The sequence below is a fragment of the Globicephala melas genome, chromosome 2 (assembly GCF_963455315.2).
Source record: "Globicephala melas chromosome 2, mGloMel1.2, whole genome shotgun sequence".
Classification (NCBI taxonomy): Eukaryota; Metazoa; Chordata; class Mammalia; order Artiodactyla; family Delphinidae; genus Globicephala; species Globicephala melas.
Window position 1 is genome coordinate 71,520,072 of NC_083315.2, and position 21,976 is coordinate 71,542,047.

The 21,976-nt window shown below is 45.6% G+C and overlaps 1 protein-coding gene across 1 annotated transcript; it reads left to right on the forward strand.

Annotated features, from left to right (window-relative positions):
- The first annotated feature begins 217 nt into the window (after window positions 1-217).
- Window positions 218-1,672, forward strand: LOC115864870 (C2 calcium-dependent domain-containing protein 4A). Its single transcript, XM_060293559.1, has 2 exons — window positions 218-336; window positions 520-1,672. The coding sequence occupies exon 2, from the start codon at window positions 560-562 to the stop codon at window positions 1,670-1,672; it is 1,113 nt and encodes a 370-aa protein (XP_060149542.1). The 5' UTR covers window positions 218-336; window positions 520-559.
- Window positions 1,673-21,976: the final 20,304 nt, after the last annotated feature.

Consider the following 21,976-nt stretch of genomic DNA (forward strand, 5'->3'; position numbering starts at 1 on the left):
CCACCGGCAACCTTTCACGGGCGGTTCCCTGCACGCACAGCGGATGTAGGTCCCAGGGCTGAGCAGAGAGTGCCGGCTCTCGCCACAGCTTCGCTCCCAGGAGAGCCCCCGCGACAGGGCCTGGTGCTGGCGAGAAGGGGCGGCCGGGAGGGCGGGCCGTCCAGCGACTCCAAGGGTTGGGCTCCGGGCCAGCTGGGCGGGGCTCAGCCTCCGATATAAGTGAGGAGCGCCCATCTCGCGGCCACAGTGCTGAAGCTGGCGCGCCTGCCTGGACCGCAAGGGGACGGGCACTGAACTTGCAACTCAGGAACCAGAGGGACTGAAGAAGAGGCAAAGGTCTGATTTCTACTTCTTCGTTTATTTAGTAACAATGAATGGAAGGCGGGTGGCTTTGTGGGCGCGCGAGAGCTCGGCCCGGACTGGCAGGAGCATTGGCACTCCCAGAGGGCTCCGGGGAGGGGTCCAGGCACTGCCGAGAGGCCCCGGGCGTCCAAACTTAGTAGCTTCTCTCCCTCGCAGGAGCGTTTCTTCCCCCCACTCCCAGGCCCAGCCTCGGAGGATGCGGCTCCTCGGGAAACTCCGCGCCTCGGCCGCGGGCCGCGCGGCTCTGGAGCCTGCCTTCTCCAACGTGCTCACCCCGGACCGCATCCCCGAGTTCTGCATCCCGCCGCGGCTGCCCGCGCCCTGCGCGCCAGTGTCCTCGTCCCAGGCCGCCGCCCTGCCCCGGCGGTGCGCTGCAGAGCCGGACCTTTGGTTTCGAGGAGCCTACGACGGCGCGGGCCGCACGGACTGGGACCCACGCTCGCAGGCCGCGCTCTCGCTGCCGCACCTGCCCCGTGCGCGCACCGCCTACGGCTTCTGCGCGCTACTCGAGAGCCCGCACATCCGCCGCAAGGAGTCGCTCTTCCTTGGGGGCTCGGGCACCACCCCGCTCCTGCCCGCGCCCCGCCCCCGGGCCCGCACCTTCGGCGGCGGCGGCGGCGGCGACCCCCTCGCGCCCCCGGGAAGAGTCCCTGCTGCGCCTCCCGTGGCCCCCGCCCGCCCCCTCCCGCCGGTTGCGCTCGCCCCGCGGCCCCACGGCCGCCGCCTCCTGCGCGCTCCCGAGGGGCTGCTGCGCCGCGCACTGCGGGCCGGGAGGAGCCGAGGCCTGGCCCGCGCCCGCTCAGTCTCCAGCGGGGACGGGGATGACGACGACGACGACGGGCGCCGCTCCGGCTCCTGGTCCCCGGCCCGGGCCCCCGCCACGTCCCCTCCGCGGCCCCCCGACCCTCGGCCCGAGCGCCTGGAGGCTGAGGGCACCGTGACTCTGGACCGCGCCGGCGGCGCCCTGCGCCTGGCCGTCGAGTACAGTCGGGACAGCGGGCGCCTCCGCGTCCGGCTGCTCCGCGCCGAGGACCCGGCCGGAGGGGCCGCCGAGCCCCGCGTCCCCGTCGGCTGCCGCGTCAGCTTCGTTCTGCAGCCGCCGGGCCAGACGCGCCGGCCGCGGGGCGCCGTGGTCCGGCTGAGCCGCCGGTCGGTCTTGGAGCAGGACTTGTGCTTGGACGGGCTCTCGGAGGACGAGGTGCGTCGCCTGGCCGTGCGCGTCAAGGCCGAGAACCGGGGCCGCGGGCTGGAGCGGGGCCGCCTGCTGGGCCAGGGCGAGCTGCTGCTGGGCCCCCTCCTGCTCCTGTGAGGGCGCGCCCTGCCCCTGGGGCCTCTCGGACACCGCCAGCCGCTTTGTACCAAATAAATGTTATTTATTCATTTTTCTAATCATGTTCTCGCTTTGTTGCCGTTTTAGTTCTTAGGAATCTGCTTTTGTCATCGTTTATTGGTAGGGAAGGATAAAATAATGACGCCCTCCTCTATTCAAAACAATCCTTTTTTCCAGAACATTTTTTACATAAAAAGGTTGTCTTGTGTCTGAAAGAGAGAAGAAAGAAGTACACCCCATCTGCGTTGTTTTCCCATTCCTGATTTATATCAATGCCAAACGGCTTATGGGTTTTAAAAAATGTCATTCCTTCAGGATCATGCCCAACGCTAAGATGCGTATAGACGGCTTTCCATATTTGATGTGGTGTGGATTCATATCCTCATTTGTGCACACGCACATCAGGGTGGGAACCTTCCTGTAACATGGATACCTTGATGGGAAAAGAATTCCTTTTCCATGAAGAAAGAACAAGATTCTTTTGAAAGTGAAGTCTTCAGAAATTGCGGAGGAAAAAGAAAACAAAGGAAGTGAAGGATCTTCCAATGGATTGTACGTGGGGAGTATATTCCTGGCCTATCCCTCTACCTTCTCCAGAAGGAACCCTGGGAAATCTTGCTATTTCAGAAAGGAAATCATTCCTATCTCTGTAAACAAGGTGATATTTTTTGTGGCTTTATTTCTACCCAGCTATGTATATGTACATAGTAATTAATGACTCTGCAATAGGATTTCCCAGATGAGTTGAAACGTAAACTGTCAGTTTTTTGAACACGGCGTTATGAGAGAGTGTTTCTTAATCCAACTTATTTTCATTTGTTGATTCAACAAATAGACCTGAGTCCACTGGAAACTGATTATACCCAAGGGGGTATGCCCTTTATTAGAGGCATCTATGATGTGGTGGAGAGCACAAGGAGGGTGGGGGGAGATATAGATTCCAACCTTTTATCTGCCACTTGTCACCTGTCTGAACCATGGCAAATCAGTTCATCTCCCTGAACCTCATTTCCTACATCAGTGAAAAGGGGGGTATTAATACCCACTTCACCCGGTTTTGTGAAGATATGCCTTAATACCCAAATAACCCTTAAATACATGTGAAATAGCATCCCTGAAAAGGCTTGAACTGGGCTAGTGAGCAGGTGCTCAATAATGTTCCAGAAAATGAACTCCTTCACTTATTCGCCTTCCTTTCCAATTGTTTCTCCCTGGTCTTGGAGGCCAACAGAATGGATGGCTACCTGAGACTGAGGACTTCCGGTGGCCCAGAGTGGGATTACAGACCCTCCAGGATCTCTGTGGCGAATTTTCCCAGAAGCAGTAGTTTGAGCGCATGCTACTTCAAAAATCCCTTCAGCATTGTTATTACCAGAATGAAGTTCTGGGTACAAATTTGGTTAGAGTAAATACATAAAAATCCTGGATTTTAAACATACTTTCAAAGTGGACAAATTAACCCTTAGAAATCATCTAATCAAACGACTTCTGAAACTGAGAAAATACCACAGAAGTGACTGGTCCGAAGCCACATATCTAGTTACTGGCTGGGCTCAGACAAGAACGAGGTTGTCCTGACTTCTCCAGAGGACTGACCTACCCTTTGCTTTTTCATTCAACAATTAGTTGTTGAGTTCTTCCATTGTGACAAACACAGTACTAAGGCCTGGGGATAAAGCTATGAATAAGGCAGACCACATTCCTGTTCCCCCCAGGACTTAACCTTTGTGAGAGTAGCCAAACAATAGCCAGGTTTTGTTATTACAGATTGAGGTGACTATAATGAAGACAATAAACTAAGGAAGGTGCTAGAGATTCTGTGGGCTAGGGAGGTGGCCGGTAGGATGTTCTCAGAGACAGAGTGGTCAGGAAAGGTCTCTCTAAGACCTGAGGAAGGAATCATCCACACCAGGAACTTAATCTATCCAAATAACCACTTAATGTGTCCCTATGACCTATCGATGCATCCAAACCAGAATTCTTGATTTTCCCCTCCCAAATCCCTTCCTCCCCTAGGCTTCCGTATTTCAAAAAATGGTACCATCATTCTTTCTTTCACTCAAACAAAAAACCTGCAGTCATCTTTAACTTTTCTCTCTCACACTCCACTTTCCTCAGATGTAAATGTTACCTCCTTATCACATCCTCCCCTGGCCATCTTATTTTTAAAAAGCGTCACTGGCACTGCTTTATTCTTCTCCCTATCACTTATCACTACTGGACATTATATTATACACTTATTGCTGTTTTTGGTTTATTTTCTCTTCCACTAGAATATATGCTTTATAAAGGCAGGAATTTTTTGTTTATTCATTGCTCTATTTCCAGTGCCTAGAACAGAGTCTGGCATATAGTAGATACTCGATAAGTATTGATTTAGTGTTGAATGAATATAGGAAGAGGTGGAGTAAGTAGAGGAGAGTAGAGGACCTAGGACAAAGCCTTGAGACAGTCCAACATTTAGAAATTTAATAGAGGAGGAAAAGTCAGTCTAGGGGACAGAGAAGCAGCAGCCAGTGAGGTAGGGGAGAGGCCAGATAGAATGTATTCCAAGAAAGAGGGGATGTTCAACTCATTTACATCCTGCTGGAAAGTCTAGATAAATGAAAACAGAGAAATGCCCACTGGCTTTGGGAAGGTGAATGTCAGTGATGAACTTGACAGGAACAGGTCTAGGAGAAGACTGATGTCAGGAACCAGACTAGAATGGGTTAAAACATGAGTGGGAGGTGAGAGAGTACAGAGTTTTGGAAGAGGGAAGGAGAGGAAAAGGGCTGTAGCGGGAAGAGAATACAGAGTCAAAGGATAATCATTTTGTTTTAATGTGAAAGAATCCAACACATGTTTGGAATATCCAGAATGGAGGGAGACATTGATAATAAAGCGAAAGAAAACCAGCAATAATTATGGGAGCACAGTCTTTGGAAAAGCAAGAGACGGTCTAGAACACAAGTGAGTAGAAGCAGGATAAAGAACCCACATTCCTGATGCATATCTTTTTTCCATCGCTCCACCTATGCATCATTCCATCCTGGGATGGCTCACACTTGTCCTAGGATGTCCTACCCCTACAGTTTCTCATCAGAGACCAGGCTGGAGAGAAGACCTTGCTTCTACAAACATTCCCGTAAGACCGAGAAAGAATTTCCCTGAAAAACCCCCAGCGAACTTCTCCATGTATTTTATTAGCACAAATTGCATCTGTAGCTGAGTGTGAGGTCAGCGTCTGCTGAGGCCCATGCTTCTTCCTGTTAGGAAGTAAGATGGGAAATGATGTGGAGTATAAGAAGCAGCAGAAAGTCTGACGCCGGAAAGACGTAGCTTCAAATCTTGGCTCTGCTGCCAACTAATTGTATGATCTTGGGGCAAATGTTTAACTTCTTTGAGCTGAGGTTTTGTCTTTTCTAACATATCGGGTGTGAAGATGGCCACGGTTAAGTATGAGAATTGCATTTTGTCCCAGCAAGCTTCATATTAACGTGAGGTGCCCTTCTGTTTTCAAATATGATGTGAACACCCTTCTTTAGCGCATGCAGATGAATATCATTTTGCCAAATGGCTTTATGCTCACCTGTGTTTCTAGTCTTAAGTCTGTACAAAGGGCAGGCTACTGAGAACTTGTCTGGGTGGCTGCACTAAAGGACACAAACACAAAGAATTGCATCTTTCCATCTGCCGTGTTCCTGAGAGGGGAACTGCAGCTCAGCTGATGTGTGCTTCTAAAGTCCAGCCATTACCATGAGGAGGTTTTCATCATCTGTGAACATCAAGGCCTTGATAAATATCCCCGGGTGATCGGACAGTAGTGTTTGTGCTGACAGGGAAAATCCATACTTTACTTGGCAAAAAGAATATGATTTATTTTGCAGATTGATAACAACTCGATGTAGAAAAGAACCAGTGTCTCCTGTCTTCACCTGTCTGTCAGGAGACGGTGCCTCGATTGTCAACACTGTCCTCACAGCACTCAGGACCCTTGTCTGTTCCTCCTCCCAGTCCCCGGGCTGGAGCCACCCTATCTTCACCTGCTTAGGCTGCTCTACACTGCCTCTTCACCATCATCAAATTTTTAATTTTTATTTTGAAATAATTTCAAATTTACAGAACAGTTGCAAAAATAGTACTAAGAATTCCCATATACCCTTCACTCAGATTCTCCAAGTGTTAACATTCTCCATATTTTTTATCATTATCTATATCTATATATTTATATATCTACGTATCCATCTGTTTATCTTTTTTTTTTTCATGAAGGATTTGGGAATAAGTTGCACATATGTGCCCTTTTTCCCTAAAAGCTATTGTAAGGGCATAATATGCTGAAAGCTAAGCACTGAGGAGGCTCCCACGCAGCCCCTCTGTGTACAGAACCCATGTTCTTTCCTGAGAACCTCTGACACCTGGACCAATGCCAGGCACCAGTGACAGTGCTTACAGTTCATGTTGGTAAAACTTTATTTCTTGCTTTTAAGATGAAAATATAAACAAGTGTATTGATATCTTCTTCCCTGCAATGGATTATCATGCCCCTAGGGCAGGGGTCCCCAACCTCTGGGTCACAGACGGATGGATACCAACCTGCCTGTTAGTAACCGGGCCTCACGGCAGGAGGTGAGTGGCGAGCGAGCGAGCAAAGCTTCATCTGCCGCTCCCCACCGCTCTCATTACCGCCTGAACCATCCCCAACCTCCCCCCACCCCCCGGCCCGGTCCGTGGAAATATAGTCTTCCAGGAAACCAGTCCCTGGTGCCAAAAATTGGGGGACCGCTGCCCTAGGGTGCATAGAATACATTTTGAAGACCAGTACTCTAGATTTTCAATTATCAAGGAGACCAAGTACTGTCATTAGAGAGATAAATCTATCTATTCCTTGAAAGAAATGAATTTGATCTTTAATAGAGAAATTGAAGAATTCGAATATAAGCAGATGAATTCCTAGAGAATGAGCAGATACTTAGTGTAAATGTTGGCCCTTTTTGAGGCTGCTAAACATGGTAATTGTATGAGACCTTGTACTTGTGACTTGTCTGACAAGTGGTCCCTGGCCATTTTCTTCTAATGAGCACTCTGTCCCTTATTTGAATCAGTAATGGATATTTACTGGTCTTGATCACCTGGTAAGTAAGTACTCCTTGAAGCAGCAACATCTTGATTTTCTTAAGTGGAATCACTCAATCAGTTCTCTCAGTTGATACGTTTCAGATGATAGCGATTCCGTATCGTTTCAGGGACGGGTCTAACTCAGGCCTGGCCAATGAGAATATTTCATACTCTTGGCCGCAGTGATTGGTTCAAGGATGTAATTGTGATCCAGTGAGATTCACGTTCGGCTCAGTGAGATTCACGTTCGGCTCAGTGAGATTCACGTTCGGCACAGTGAGATTCATGTTCAGCACAGTGAGATTCACGTTCGGCTCAGCGAGATTCACGTTCGGCTCAGTGAGATTCAGATCCAGTAGTTGTATTGAGAAAGAGAAAAACTTTTCTGCTGAATTTGAACCTGACGGGTACAGTCCTGGAGCTCTTGTTTGCTATCTTGCCAGTACATGGAACCCAAGGAACCAAAGCCAACATGGAGAAGAGCGGAGTGATAAATGGAGAGACTCTGTCCCAGAGACATCACTTGCATTCTGAAGCTGTGACTGTAGTCGGGTTACCCTAATCTCTTTTCAGTTGAGCTGGGTTTGAATTGGACTTTCTGTCACTGAATCAAAAAAGAGCCTTGACTAGACCCTTCACGAGAACCTGAGCTCACCTTATTTCCTGTCTACTACCCATTGTGGACGACACTCGTATCCTTGATTTCTAACCCAGGAAATCAGCAATGGAGTGAGGTGAGGGATAGAGCAAGACTCAAGGACGGGGTAAATATGTATATTTCATGCATTGATTGGTCACTAAAAAAAACGTCTAGAAGCTTAAAGATTTGTTTTGTGGGCCAGGTCAAAACATGCCCACATCAAGATGGCTGTCAAAATAGCAAATACTTTTCAGGTAAGACTGCACCTGGCAGCAGCTTACCTGAATTGCATGCATCACATCTTGTAGGAAACAGGTCTCTGAAAGTATAATCTTGGAAAATTCGACTTGCAAAGTGACAGAAACCTGAGAGGTGCTGTTTTGAGTTGTGAAAACATTTTGTATGAATAATAATAATAATTTTCTGAATATCACTTTCTGGTCTGTAAAGTGCTTTCACAGAATCAATTCCTTTTTTTTTTTTTTTTTTGCGGTATGCGGGCCTCTCACTGTTGTGACCTCTCCTGTTGCGGAGCACAGGCTCCGGACGTGCAGGCTCAGCGGCCAAGGCTCACAGGCCCAGCCGCTCCGCGGCATGTGGGATCTTCCCGGACCGGGGCACGAACCCGTGTCTCCTGCATCGGCAAGCAGACGCTCAACCACTGCGCCACCAGGGAAGCCCAGAATTTATTCCTTTTGATCTGAACAGCAACCCTTTAAGTCAGGTGTAGGTACTATTATTATTATTGCTATTTGCCCTATTTTACAAATAAAGAATTGTAATAAATTACTCTTGAAGACCCAGTGAGTAAGTGAGGGAGCCAGGAATCAGTCCCAGGTCATCTTATTATTACCACTGTGTCGCAGTGGAATTGTAAGTTCCTTGAATCAGGGTCCACTTCTTATACGTCTTTATATGTTCCTACCAACGCCTGCCAACCCAGCTGTATGTGCAGGAGGTAAGCCTGCAATGAGTACAGATGAAATGTTTCAGTGCTGGGCATTTGGTGACTAAATCAAAGAAGGCTAGAATGGAGAAAGATCACATGGAGCTTCAGGTAAACAACAAAACTACCCAAAAAACAAACCCCACCCCCCCACCAAGAAAACCAGACTTGATATGCTTGGTTAATAATACAGGGGAAAAAAGAAAGAAAGAGAACTAAAGCTCATATTTTAACTTTGGTTTTGAGTTACTGAATACATTAATAAATATATCACTGGATTATGTGCTTACATAATTTTAGCAGTTCACATAGAGCCTTTGGCTACAGTGTAGTTCAGATTAAAAAAATAATGGCTCAGAGACTTCCCTGGTGGCGCAGTGGTTAAGAATCCACCTGCCAATATAGGGGACACGGGTTTGATCCCTGGTCCGGGAAGATCCCACATGCCATGGAACTACTAAGCCCGTGCGCCACAACTACTGAGCCTGTGCTCTAGAGCCCGCGTGCTACAACTACTGAGCCCGTGTGCTTAGAGCCCATGCTCTGCAACAAGAGAAGCCACCGCAATGAGAAGCCGGCGTACCACAACAAAGAGTAGTCCCCACTCACCGCAACTAGAGAAAGCCCATGCGCAGCAACAAAGACGCAACGCAGCCAAAAATAAACAAATAAATTTATCTTAAAAAAATGGCTCAGAGATATTGATCCTAGGGTACAACTTTCAGTTATAAGATGAATAAATTCTGAAATCCTAATGTACAGCATGGTGACTGTAGTTAGCAATAATATATTACACACTAGAAATTTGGGAAGAGAGTAGATCTCAAGTGGTTTCACCACACACACACAAACACACACACACACACAATAACTGTGGGAGGCGATAGGTATGTTAATTAGTTTGATTGTGGTAATTATTGCACAATGCATACATGCATCAAAACATCACCTTATAGGGAATTCCCTGGTGGTCTAGTGGTTAGGACTTTGGGCTTTCAGTGCTGGGGCCCGGGTTCGATCACTGGTCAGGGAACTAAGATCCTGCCTGCCACACGGTGCGGCCAAATTAAAAAAAAAAATCACCGTATATACCTTAGATATATACAATTCTTATTTGTCAAAAAATAAATTAATTAAAATACTTTTAAAATTAATGGCTCAAAGAGACTGATTTGTATCTAAAGGGCCGCTTGCTTGATTCAATTATGTATCCATGTTTGATTATATATTTTTTTTCTCTCAGGGTCAAACTGGAGTCATTCTGGATTTATTCCATGGTCACACTAGAATCCTCAGGGAGTCTTTCTGGGCCAACCCAACACTGCGGTGAGCAGGGCTCTCAGCTGCTCCACGGAGACAGTGAATTAGGAGAAAAGCCAGTCTTTGCAGAGATGGACAAAACTTGGTGAGTAATGCATAACATGAATATCACTGATATTAGGAAAGTGGCATTGTGGTCATGCTGTTCTTTATTCATAATACTTTTTCAAAGCTGAGCTTATAATTAAAAAACAATTAAATCAACTATACGTCCACAAAAAAATAAAATTATTAATAAAAAACAATTAAAGCACTCCACTCGATTTTAGAGATCTGTCTTAGAACCTGAAAGAATGATCTTGAGCAACGTACTTTTAATCTTGCTAAGCTTCAGCTCTACTTACGTTCATAATAGCCTGAAAACTAAGGTGGAGGCAGCCTGGGAGTAACTGAGCTGTCAGAGGCCTACCTTAGTGCAGGGAAACAGGCAAACCTGGCAACATGGACCTCTGGGCATTTGGCACTTAGTAATAGTAATGATGATGGTGGTGTTGATAGCTCACATTGGTTGTGTTTACCAGTAAGGCATCATGCTGAGGACTCTACATGCTGAGATTTATTTAATTCTCACAACAAACTATGAAGTATGGGTGTGAAGAGAAAACTAAGCCTCAGAAATAAAAGCGTAGATTTTCAAGCCAGGCAACTGCAGGGCTGGGCCTCTGAGGCAGGTTGTACAAGGTAGTGGTTAAGAGCATGGATTTTGGATTTCAACCCTCTCTCTTCTACTTATAAGCCATGTGACCTGCAGAGATTTAGTTTTTTCCCTGTGCCTCGGTTTCCTCGTTTTGAAACAGAGATGTAATATCACCTCCTCTGGAGACTTCTTGGGAGGATTATATCAATTAAAATGTAAAGTACTCGCCTATTCCGAGCACCTGTCAGATGGTTCCCGTTACACCAGGGCTGAAATGAAAGGACGTCTGCAGACTGAGAGTCCCAGTGGGACCTCCTTCTTAGCTGGAAGTCTAGAAGCCAGCTCTGCTGGCTGACTCTGCCCACGGTGGACTTGTGTTTTGGCGCCCAGCCCTGTCCTGATGTATCCCCCCATCCTCTGACTCTGGTACCTCTGCTGTGGAGATGCTGAGGCTGACTTTGCATATCCTATCAAGTCCCTGCCCCTGGAGTGATCACCAGGGACTACAAGTGTCAATCACGTGGGTGCATGTGCCTGCCTTTGGGAGAACAGAGTGTGGGGAGAGAACCCCTGTGTGCTCCCCACACCATCTGCATCAGGACCTCAGGCACTGGATGGGGATGGGAAACAATGCCGGGAGAAGAGACGCTGTTACTGGACAAAACGCTGAGCTGGGTGCGGGGTAGATTTTCATCTATGGAGGGGTATGATGAAAAGGTAGAGAACATTTTCCCCTTTGGGGTGGCCTGGGCTGTGCCCTCCTCAAAGCCAGGAGAAAAAAATCAGTGATGAGGGATCTCATGCACTGGGACGACCTAGTTTCTCCCCAGCATCTGAGCAAGGAGGTCTTGGACTCTGTCCCACTTTGCAAAGGCCAAAACTTTTACCTCTGGAAGTGAGGTTCTCTGAGTAGGAGAAAAAGGGCAGTGCTGGGGAATCTCTCAGACTCCCAGAGCAGAACCAACGTTGGCTTCACAGGATCAGGCTTCCAGCTTACCTCACTCCCCTCTGCCAGCTAGCAAGCCTGTCCTGAGGTCTTATCAAACCCCCTGGGGATGAAAGCCTTCTGTGGTGGGTACCTTTTGGGATGGGCTGCAAGCTTCCTGGTGAGCCTGGCAGGAGAGGCCCAGCTGTGGCTGGTGCGTGTAGCCCTTACCCAGAGCTGCCTGGGAGCAAAGAAAGACAAGGGAGCGAGGGAGCCGAGGGCAGTAGCAAAGGAGTGGGTGGTGCCAGTGCACAGGGACGTGAAAAGGGGAGGGTTGATGGGCAGAATACAGCAGCCCTGGAGCCGCTGTGTCCTTCTCCAGCTGCCAGAGCGTGATTGGAGGAAGGGTGAGAAAGGAAGGAGAGGAAAGTGTGATCAGGGGTGGGAAGATCTCTGTCGAGATGGACAATTCTTGGCACTGCTTTGAGAGGTTTTATTTGGGTGGAGGGCCACAGTTTTTAAAAGTAGTATTATTTATCAACTCATTCAGAGTACAAGGCATTGCTCTAGGTGCTTGAAATTTATTCAGATATTTCATGCTCGTTGGCAACCTATTATTGTTCCTGCTTTGCAGATGAGCAGACTGAGTGACAGTGGAATCTAGTAACTTGCCCAAGGTCACACGACTAGGAAGGGGTAGAGCTTGGCTTTGAACCCAGGCAGGCTGGTATGAGAGGTCAAGCTCTTAACCCTAGCTCCTCTCTATGGAAGACTCCAGACGTGGGCTAGGTTGCCTGCTGCCGGCAGGGACAGTGGTTTGGCAAAGGAGAGAGCATTTGAAAACAAACTTGACCCACCTCCCAACTTTCTTCCAGGCACTAACCTGAAAAAGTAAATCCTGCAGAAATCAAGGCTTAGAGAGAAAGTCCTAACGCAATTTACCCTGAGATATTAGTGCTATGACTACACCAGGAATCAAACATATGTCCACATTCCAGAAATTTTTTCTGAAGATGGATATCCTAAGGATGCTTTAAAAAAAATAAAAGGAGATACATTCTTTTAAAGGGGGACAAATAAAAATTATTAGTAAAATAACTAACGTGCAGAAGAAGAGGCTAAAAAACTTAAAGAGGTGTGAATGGAACATTTGACGTGGATTTGTTTCCATGTACATCACGTGACAGTAAACTCCAAACAGTTTAATCAGTTCTGTTCTTTGTGTTTCCATTCACTGTAATGTGGTCATGGTCACAATGTCATTTCTGTTCCAAGGAACAGAAATCCAGAAAGGGAAAGGATCAGGTGAGGAAAAGAGGAGAGGGTGAGGGCAGAGAAGAGGGAGGTTTCCTGACGCCCTGAGCTTACCCTAAAGTGCCTTAGTCTGAACTGAGTTTTCCTTTGACAATAGGCCACCGTTGGTTCCTCCTCTTCTAAAGAGGAGAGCATGTTTATGGAACCTTAGAGGTTTATGGAGCACTTCCTCCGAGCTGCCTTCAAGAAACTTATAATCTTATGGAAGAGAAGGCATGTCTACAAGGCAAGACAAAGCGAGAGTCCAACAGGGGCAGAGGCCAAGATGCTAAAGGGCTGATTAGCTCCAAGGCTCCCTCAGGGGCAGGACTGGTCTATGCTCTTACCTTCTGCTTTCTCCCTCGGGGCTTCACAAGTGGGAACACAGCACCCAGGACTGGGCCCAGTGGAGTTTAACTCAGTTCCCAGGGTACTTTCCTTGCACACACTGGAGGGCACCACAAAGGAAGGGAATACAGGTGGAGAGTTTGATTTTCATAGAGCTTAACCCAGGACATGGGGAGGCTTGGGCTAGTGAAATAGCCTGGGGTAACCTGCATGTGCCTGGGGGGCTGAGACCAGGGCCAAGACCAAGGATGCAGGGACAGAGGTTGCCATCTTTTTGGGACGCTGACTTCCTGGGGGCTGGAGAGGGCACGCTCAGTTTTTGGGGTATGAGGAACAAGGGAAGAGAGCATGGTGTGGACAAGAGTTGTGAGGTAAGGCCTGGTGCAGGATCTATGACCACACAAAGGATGCCCTGGGTGAGCTTTCTTATCTCCTCTCCCACCTCCTCAAGATCTGGTCCCAGAAACTTATATGGGAACTGAATATTTGCAAAATGGATTCTATTTTTACACCTTCCTGTATTATGCTTCCTAAGATGTTTTACCATTTCTGTTTCATCCTCAGTTGTCAGTGTTTCCACAAACTCCAGCTTTAAGAAACTTTATTTCATCCTCTCCTCTCCAAGCCTAACTTCTCCCTAATTCTTCCAGTTCACATGTACACACTGTAAAATACAAAGGCACGGTATTGTTTAAAGGAACACTCCCAGAATTCCTACTTAGAATTTTGCCTTTCTTTTTATGCATTTCCCTCCTATTTGTATGGAGGCAGAGTGATGTCAGACCATCTGAGTCCCATTAAGCCTCATCCACTTAATACCTGAGTGACCTCAGGTAATTTACTTAACTTGTATCAGCCTCAGTTTTCTCATTTGCAAAGTGGGGCTACTAATAATAACAACACCCACTTAATTTAGGGTTGCACTGAGAATTAGAGATGATACATGCAAAGACCCTGGCATCGTGCCTGGTACGTAGCAAGCAGTCAGTAATGGATAACTATGTTATCTCAAAAGAGGTCATTTCTGCACTTTTAATACCTTGGTAGATAATCCACAGCACAGTCCTGGGAATTTGTAACTCTTACATCGTGAGAATTGCTCAGAGCTTACAGAGCTTTTAGGCATGTCCTGTTTGGGGGGAAGTTTAATATTTCATGGGTTGTTTAGAGGTAAGAATTAAAACAAGTTCTGTTTTCACTGTGAAATGAGATCCTGTTTATTGTCTATCTTGACACATTAGAATCTAATTTCCATGAGATCAGGATTTATGTCTTGTCTTGATTATTACTGTATCCCTGGTACCTAGAATAGTCCTTGGCACACAGTAGGCACTCAAAATATTAGCTGATAGATGCATGTCAGGCTATTTCCAGGAAACTGTTTAGGGGAGCAAGGAGACGTGTCTATGTCTGTACATCTATATGGCCTTCCTTTTTGGATCTCTGACAACATCAGTCATCACTTTAAATGTTACTAGATGAATGCCTCATCTTGGGGCCTGCTTGGGAGGACGGCAGAGGCTGAGGGAGGAGTGCCAGCCTGTGGAGTTGGGGACAGCTCACTACGTGTGAAAAGGCACAAGAAAACACATAGAATTCCCCAGGGCACCCAAAGAGGGGCTCAGCAGTGACTGAGGGCCATCCAGTCTACCCAGAAAGGCCTGGTATTGGAACCAGGAAGAAGGAGAGTGAGTGGGCCCAGTGAGCAGAGGCCATGGTGAGGCATGACCATCTATAGAGAGGCCAGTTCATAAAAACAAGGACCAGCTGAGGACCACGAAGCCACCACTCAGCACAGCCAGCCACCCCTGACAACAATTCTTGGTGCAGATACCTCCCTGTTGGAAAGAGGAATGAAGGGTAGAGAAAGGTGGGAAATTTTGAACTGACGGAGTTTAAACTCTGAATTCACCATGTTTAAACATGCAATTGTGGAGTTATCTTCAGCCCAACACATATGTACACGCACTATGCAGGAATCCCACCAGACAAAAAGCTTTCATGGTATCTAAAGTCAAGTGTTTAAAATCATGTGATTTTGAAAATGACAGGGGTAACAAAAGAAAATCTCAAAACACGAGCTTTCTAAAATCCTTGCGAATTGGTTGGGCCTGGCAGGTGTGAGGGTCACAGTTAATTTGATAACTAATTATTTATTGGAAATGCAGCTGCTTTTGGGAATTATAAACTGTTTGAACTTTGGTCTGAGTTGGCAGTTTCTGAAGAAACAGGTGGCTGAGGTGAAAACCTAGGGTTGGGTTACACAAGCCAGTGTCTGGCTTTACTCTCTCTTTTTTTTAATTGAAGTATAGTTGATTTACAATATTGTGTTAGTGTCAGGTGCACAGCAAAGTGATTCAGATATCACTTTGTGATATATATATATATATATATATATATATAGACACACAATATATTTGTGTATATATATACATTTTTTCAGATTCTTTTCCATTATAGGTTATTACAAAATATTCAATATAGTTCCCTGTGCTGTACAGTAAATCTTTGTCGTTTATCAATTTTATGTATAGTAGTTTGTATTTGTTAATCCCATACTCTTAATTTATCCCTCCCCCATCCCTTTCCCCTTTGGTAACCATGTTTGTTTTCTATGTCTGTGAGTCTGTTTCTGTTTTGTATATAGATTCATTTGCATTATTTTTTAGATTCCATTATAAGTGGTATCATATAATATTTGTCTTTCTCTGACTTACTTCACTTAGTATGATAATCTCTAGGCCCATCCAAGTTGCTGCAAACGGCATTATTTTGTTATTTTTTATGGCTGAGTAGTATTCCATCGTATACATGTACCTCATCATTTTTATCCATTCATCTGTCAATGGACATTTAGGTTGCTTCCATGTCTTGGCTATTGTAAACAGTGCTGCAATGAACATTGCGGTGCATGTATCCTTTTGAACCATGGTTTTCTCAGGGTATATGCCCAGGAGTGGGATTGTGGCACCCTATGGTAGCTCTATTTTTAGTTTTTTAAGGAACCTCCATACGTTTTCCATAGGTTTTCCATAGTGGCTACACCAATTTAAATTCCCCCGAACAGTGTAGGAGGGTTCCTTTTTCTCTACTCCCTTTCCAGCATTTATTATTTTTAGACTTTTGATGATTGGCTTTACTTTCAGTGGAATATTATGACTCTGAGGGCAATGCCCTGCAGCTCTGCAGGTATTATGATGCTCACATGGGTGACATGAGACCCTTTAATTTCAATAGCTACTGTATCTTATCATTTTGTTGTTCTTGCTTTTCCACAAGAGCCCCACAAAATTCATTGTTCAGCTGTAGATAAAACATGTGGACTGGGAATCTGGGTTGGGGGACACTCAGGAGGTCACAAGGACAAGTGGATGGCATGAATAGGAGCCTGGAAATGGAGGAAACTTCCATGCCTTAGAGTAGAATGGGAAATACACAAGAAATGAGGGCTGAGTAAGAATTGGGGTGTTCCAAAAGGGGACTGGTTGACACCAACAGTAACCCAGTTATCAAACCTGGGGCTAAACTAGTTGCCAAGAAGACTTGGTGCTGAACTCCACAACGTGTGGCTGGTCTGATTAAATCTTTCTGCCTTGGATCGAGATAGGGCCCGGGATCTGGGAGGAAGGGTGACCCTGCTGGTGCAGATCCTACAGCTTTGGCCAGGCAACAAGCTGTGTCCAAGAGTCTGTGCCAGCACCTGCTGCCTTGAATTGCAGTGTAACAATGTGATAAGAGTCCTGCAGGCCTGTGTCCTGTCACCCCAGCTAGACTGGAAGGCAGCGACCATGCTGCATACTTCTTTCCATGAAGCCCACCACTCATCTTGTCGTTGATGCTCAGTGAATGTGTGCTATGGATTGATGGGTCTTGGTTCCTTCAAGTCACAAAAAAAGATTGAAAAATCACCTTCTAGGTAGCTTGGCTCTGGTTAAAGAAGTCGTTTTCCTGGCTTGCTGCACGGCAAATGACGAGACAATAATCATGGAGCTGGAAGCAGGGTCTAGGAGGCCTCCCTGGGGAGGGGATGTATGTGAGGCGGCGAGGCTCACAGTCAAGTCAGGGACACTTTGGAGATGCTCTTAGTGTTCCCTGCCACAGACTCCCATGGGCTGCATTCCTCTGGAAGTTGGATCTAAAGCCCCTGCTGGACTTCAGACTCTGCCTCACTTCTCAAGTCTCCAACATGTACAGTCTTGGCACATGTGCCTTTCATTTTAGGTTTTGCTCACCGAATACTTCATGTCCCCTGTCTCCCAGAATCCTCATGCTCAAGGACCCTCCCTCCTCCCCTGAAACTTCTGGATCCCACCAGTTTGAGTGCGTAGAACAAGGCCCAGGCGTCCTTGATTCCCCATGATTGTCATTGTAAGGGAGGTCTAAACTTGGGCTTGGTGTGATTCAGAGATAATGGGAGAGAAGGCAAGATTCTCCATCCAGGCCCAGCAAGTCCAAAGAACTTGGTGCTGCCCTCTCCTCTGAAGCCCCTTGAAGGGGCCACAGCCAGAAATTCCAGAGCAGGGTTGGGGAGGCCAAGAGAAGCTCATGGGCCCTGAAGAGCTGGAGGCAGAAGGAATCAGGGAATGGATGTGGGTCTTAGGGAGAGCCTGAGGTCAGACCAAAATCGGGACAAGGGCTGGAAAGGAGGGTGGAGTTGGTCGGGTGGGTTGGCTTGATTCAAAGGCAAAGGTCCAAAGAGACACCAAAGCTCTGACAAGATCACGGTTGACTTTTGAAACACTTCTGTCCCTGGAAGGTGGAAAGAAACTATATGAAAGTCCCAGTGGAGAATATATAGAAATAGTTGAGATTTACACCTGCATTGATTCTTTTACTGTTTGTAGCCTCCATGTTATTGCCATGATAATGCCTAACTATGCCCAGTGTGGCAGTGTGGAAACAGTCCTAGCCAGGTTTTGGGGGGCCTGGTCTCTTTAACAGAAAGCCACTTACCTTTCTGAGCCTCAGTCTACTTATCTGTAAAATAGGACAATAATAATGCTTTCAATGTGCTGTCAGAATTGGAGGTAATTAAAGTTATTTCTTAAGAAACCCAAGGGCCAATACCGTTGTAAGAGAAAGAGTTTTAATTATTTATTACCCCAGCTATGGAAAGATGTGGATTGAGAGGGGCTGTTATGCATGGAGATCATGGACAAAATACTAAAATTTTAAATTTATTTCACATGTTTGGTTTTTCTTTTTTGTGTCAGATACTAGTTGGGGCCTCTGAGGCCAAATTTTAAAAGGTAGAGAAGGACATCAATAAAATGTCTGATAGGCTGTGAGCACAGCCCAGTCTCCTGATAAGATATTTACATTTCCACTGGATATTAATGGACACGTGTTTTAACAGAAAAAAAAAAAGCACTTTTCCAGGTCTTAATAACAGGCTACTTGAACCGTATTTCTTAACCAACTGTATTTCTGCTTGCCCAGAGAAACAAGATCTCTTTTCTTGTTGGTTGTTATTGATTTTTTGCTAACTTTGTTGATAATCCTGTTACAATTTCACCTCTTTTTAATATTTTGTAAATAGTATCTTTATGGCATATTTTACACTACAAAGGTTTCAAAGAATTCTGATGACATCATTGTGCAGCCAGGGTTTACAGTGTGGACCTGTATCAAAATGAGGATTTGTGATGGAATACAGGGTTTAGGGTCTTAATCATAAATTGTCAAAATGCAAAAGAGAGTGAAAGAAATTGTCTATTAATTAAAATAAAAATAGTTCTTAAAGAGCTGATTTAATCCTAATGAGAAAAAATTTTAATGTGACACCAGGGGGAGATCTGGTAAAAACACGAGGAATCCTAGTAAAAATTTGAAGAATTAAGAGAGCAAGAGTGGAAATGATGCCCAGTAGAAAAGCTTACGAAATGGGATCAGAAGTTTCAAGGCCCCCAGCTGTAAATAATATGCCTTTGTCTGTACTGTTTTATCACAAGTAACTTACTGAAATTATTTTAATTTGAAGGCTGGACTAACATTTCAGGAAGTTGGAAAACAAAGAGGTGCTATCAGCCACAATTCTACCACCTTATCACAACAGAACGTTTTCATATTTCCTTCCCTCTCTATTTGCTTACAACAGAATTACAGTTGTACACTTCCTACAGTGTTGTACATTTCCACATTTTACAGTCTTCATAATTATAGTTTTCGTGGGCATGTTTTGCTTTTTTTTGTTTTCTTCACTGTTTTTTTTCCTTGTCCCACAAACATATTCAGATTTCTTTTTTGTTGTTGTTGAAGTATAGTTGATTTACAATGTTGTGTTAGTTTCTGGTATACAGCAAAGTGATTCAGTTATACATACATATATATATATATATTCTTTTTCATATTCTTTTCCATTATGGTTTATTATAATGGTTTATTACATATAGTTCCCTGTGCTATCCTCAGATTTGTTCATTGTAAAAAGAAAAAAAAAACAGGTATTCCTTAACTCTTTACTTTAAATAGAAAGATTCAACATACAGTATATTGCCAGGTAAAAAAAAGCAAAGCTCAGGGAAAAAAAATGTGTAAGGAATGCTCCTTGCCCCTTAGAAGTAAGACATCCTCTTTGATTATAGCCAGTATTGATTTTTGAGATTCCTCTAGACAGGAAGGGTTATAATTCTACCAACAGCAAAGCTTTTATGCTCTTTTTAGCAATTCTTTGGCAGCTTTCTCTTCTCCCTAGGAATTCCTATGTTTCCCATATTGCTTCTTAATTTAACGAAGTATTATTTCCATGTTCTACCTGGGGAGCCAGATCCATCAAGTCACAGCCTCAACTTCCTGATTCAACATCTAGTAGGTGCCCATTGTTAAAAGATAAAGTGAGGCATATTAAAAATTTGAAGAGTGTATTTGAGCAAAAGTCTATTCCAATTGGGCAGTGCCAGACTGGACGTGGTTAGGAACCCTCTACCGACAGGAGCTCAGGGGGAGGATTTTACAGAGAAAAGGCGGAAGCAAAGTAAGGAAATCATTGATCGGCTCTAACTGAAAGCCTCCGTGGCTGTTTGTGATTGGTTGTCCTTAGGTTTCAATTTTGTAACCTGGAGACGTTCACCAGCGTAGACTTCGGTTTGCTTACATAGGCTGCCATGGCATTAGAGCCACCTCAGTCTGATGGTCTCCCAGTTTAATTGGCTTAACACCATTTAGAGGACCCAAGGGATATAAACCCCTTAGACCTGAGCCCAGAACTTCACCTTAGTACGGTACTTCTGTGTACTAAATTGCTTCCAGACTGCAGTCATTGCTCTGCCCGAGTCCCTTTAAGCCTCAGAATTACTCTCTACAAACGTCTAAGGCATGACAATACTTTGCATTTTAATTTCTGTATCCTATTAGTACAGTATACTTAGGCCAACATTTCTTTCTTTTTTTTTTAACATCTTTATTGGAGTGTAATTGCTATACAATGGTGTGTTAGTTTCTGCTTTATAACAAGGTGAATCAGCTATATATAGGCCAAAATTTCTTGAAAAGCAGAAATGAGCCAAGTATTTTAATGAGATACCCCCACCAGTTAGATCAAGTATCATCAGTACTTGATAGAATCAACCAGGTATGACTTCACTTTTCTGAACCATTTTTCCAGTTCCAGAACCTACTCCTTTAGAACAGCCAAAGCCCTTTCTCTCTCCTGCCTTCCCCTCTATTTAGCAATGCGTATTTCAGCACTCTGAACGCTGCCTGGGACAGAGTAAGTATTTACCAAATTTATCAAGTGAGAGAATGAAAAGTATGAATTCTTACAAAGCACTTACTGAGGTGCTATACAGTGTTTCACATCAGACCTCCTTTAAGTCCTGTAATCTTGTAAAATAGGTATTATTATCCCCATTTACAGAGGAAAAAATGATTCAGAAAATAAATTAACTTTTTTCAAGTTCACTGCTTGTGGTAGGCTGGATAAGGGCCCCTCAGAGATGTCCACATCCCAATTCCTGGAACCTATGAATATGTTCAGGGGTCTCCAACCCCCCGGGCCACAGACCGATACTGGTCTGTGTCCCGTTAGGAACCGGGCCGCACAGCAGGAGGTGAGCGGTGGGGCTGAGCGAGCGAAGCTTCATCTGTATTTACAGCCGCTCCGCATTGCTCGCATTACCGCCTGAGCTCCGCCTCCTGTCAGATCAGCGGTGGCACTAGATTCTCATAGGAGCGCCAACCCTACTGTGAACTGTGCATGTGAGGGATCTAGGCTGCGCGCTCCTTATGAGAATCTAATGCCGCTGCTGATCTGACAGGAGGCGGAGCTGAGGCGGTGATGCTAGCGCTGGGGAGTGGCTGCAAATACAGATTATCATTAGCAGACAGGTTTGACTGCACAGAGACCATAATAAATCAAGTGCTTGTAGACTCATATCAAACCCCTATCAGTGAGTGGCAAGTGAAAACACGCTCAGGGCTCCCACTGATTCTGCATTATGGTGAGTTGTATAATTACTTCATTATATATTACAATGTAATAATAATAGAGATAGGGACTTCCCTGGTGGCGCAGTGGTTAAGAATCCGCCTGCCAAAGCAGGGGACACGGGTTCGAGCCCTGGTCCGGGAAGATCCCTCATGCCACGGAGCAACTAACCCCGTGCGCCACAACTACTGAGCCTGTACTCTAGAGCCTGTGAGCCACAACTACTGAGCCCACGTGCCACAACTACTGAAGCCCGCACGCCTAGAGTCCGTGCTCTGCAACAAAAGAAGCCACCGCAATGAGAAGCCCGTGCACCGCAACAAAGAGTAGCCCCCACTTACCGTAATGAAGACCCAGCACAGCCAAAAATTTAAAAATGTAAAAAAAAAATAATAGAAATAAAGTGAGCAATAAATATAATACGCTTGAATCATCCCAAAACCATCCCCCCACCCCCGGTCCATGGAAAAATTGTCTTCCACGAAACTGGTCCCTGGTGCCAAAAAGCTTGGGGGCTGCTGAATATGTTACCTTACAAGGTAAAGGAGACTTTGCAGAAGATTTACATGAAGGGTATTGAGATGGAGAGATTATCCTGGATTATTTGGAGGGTCAGTGGAATCACAGGGTCCTTTTAAGAGGGAGGCAG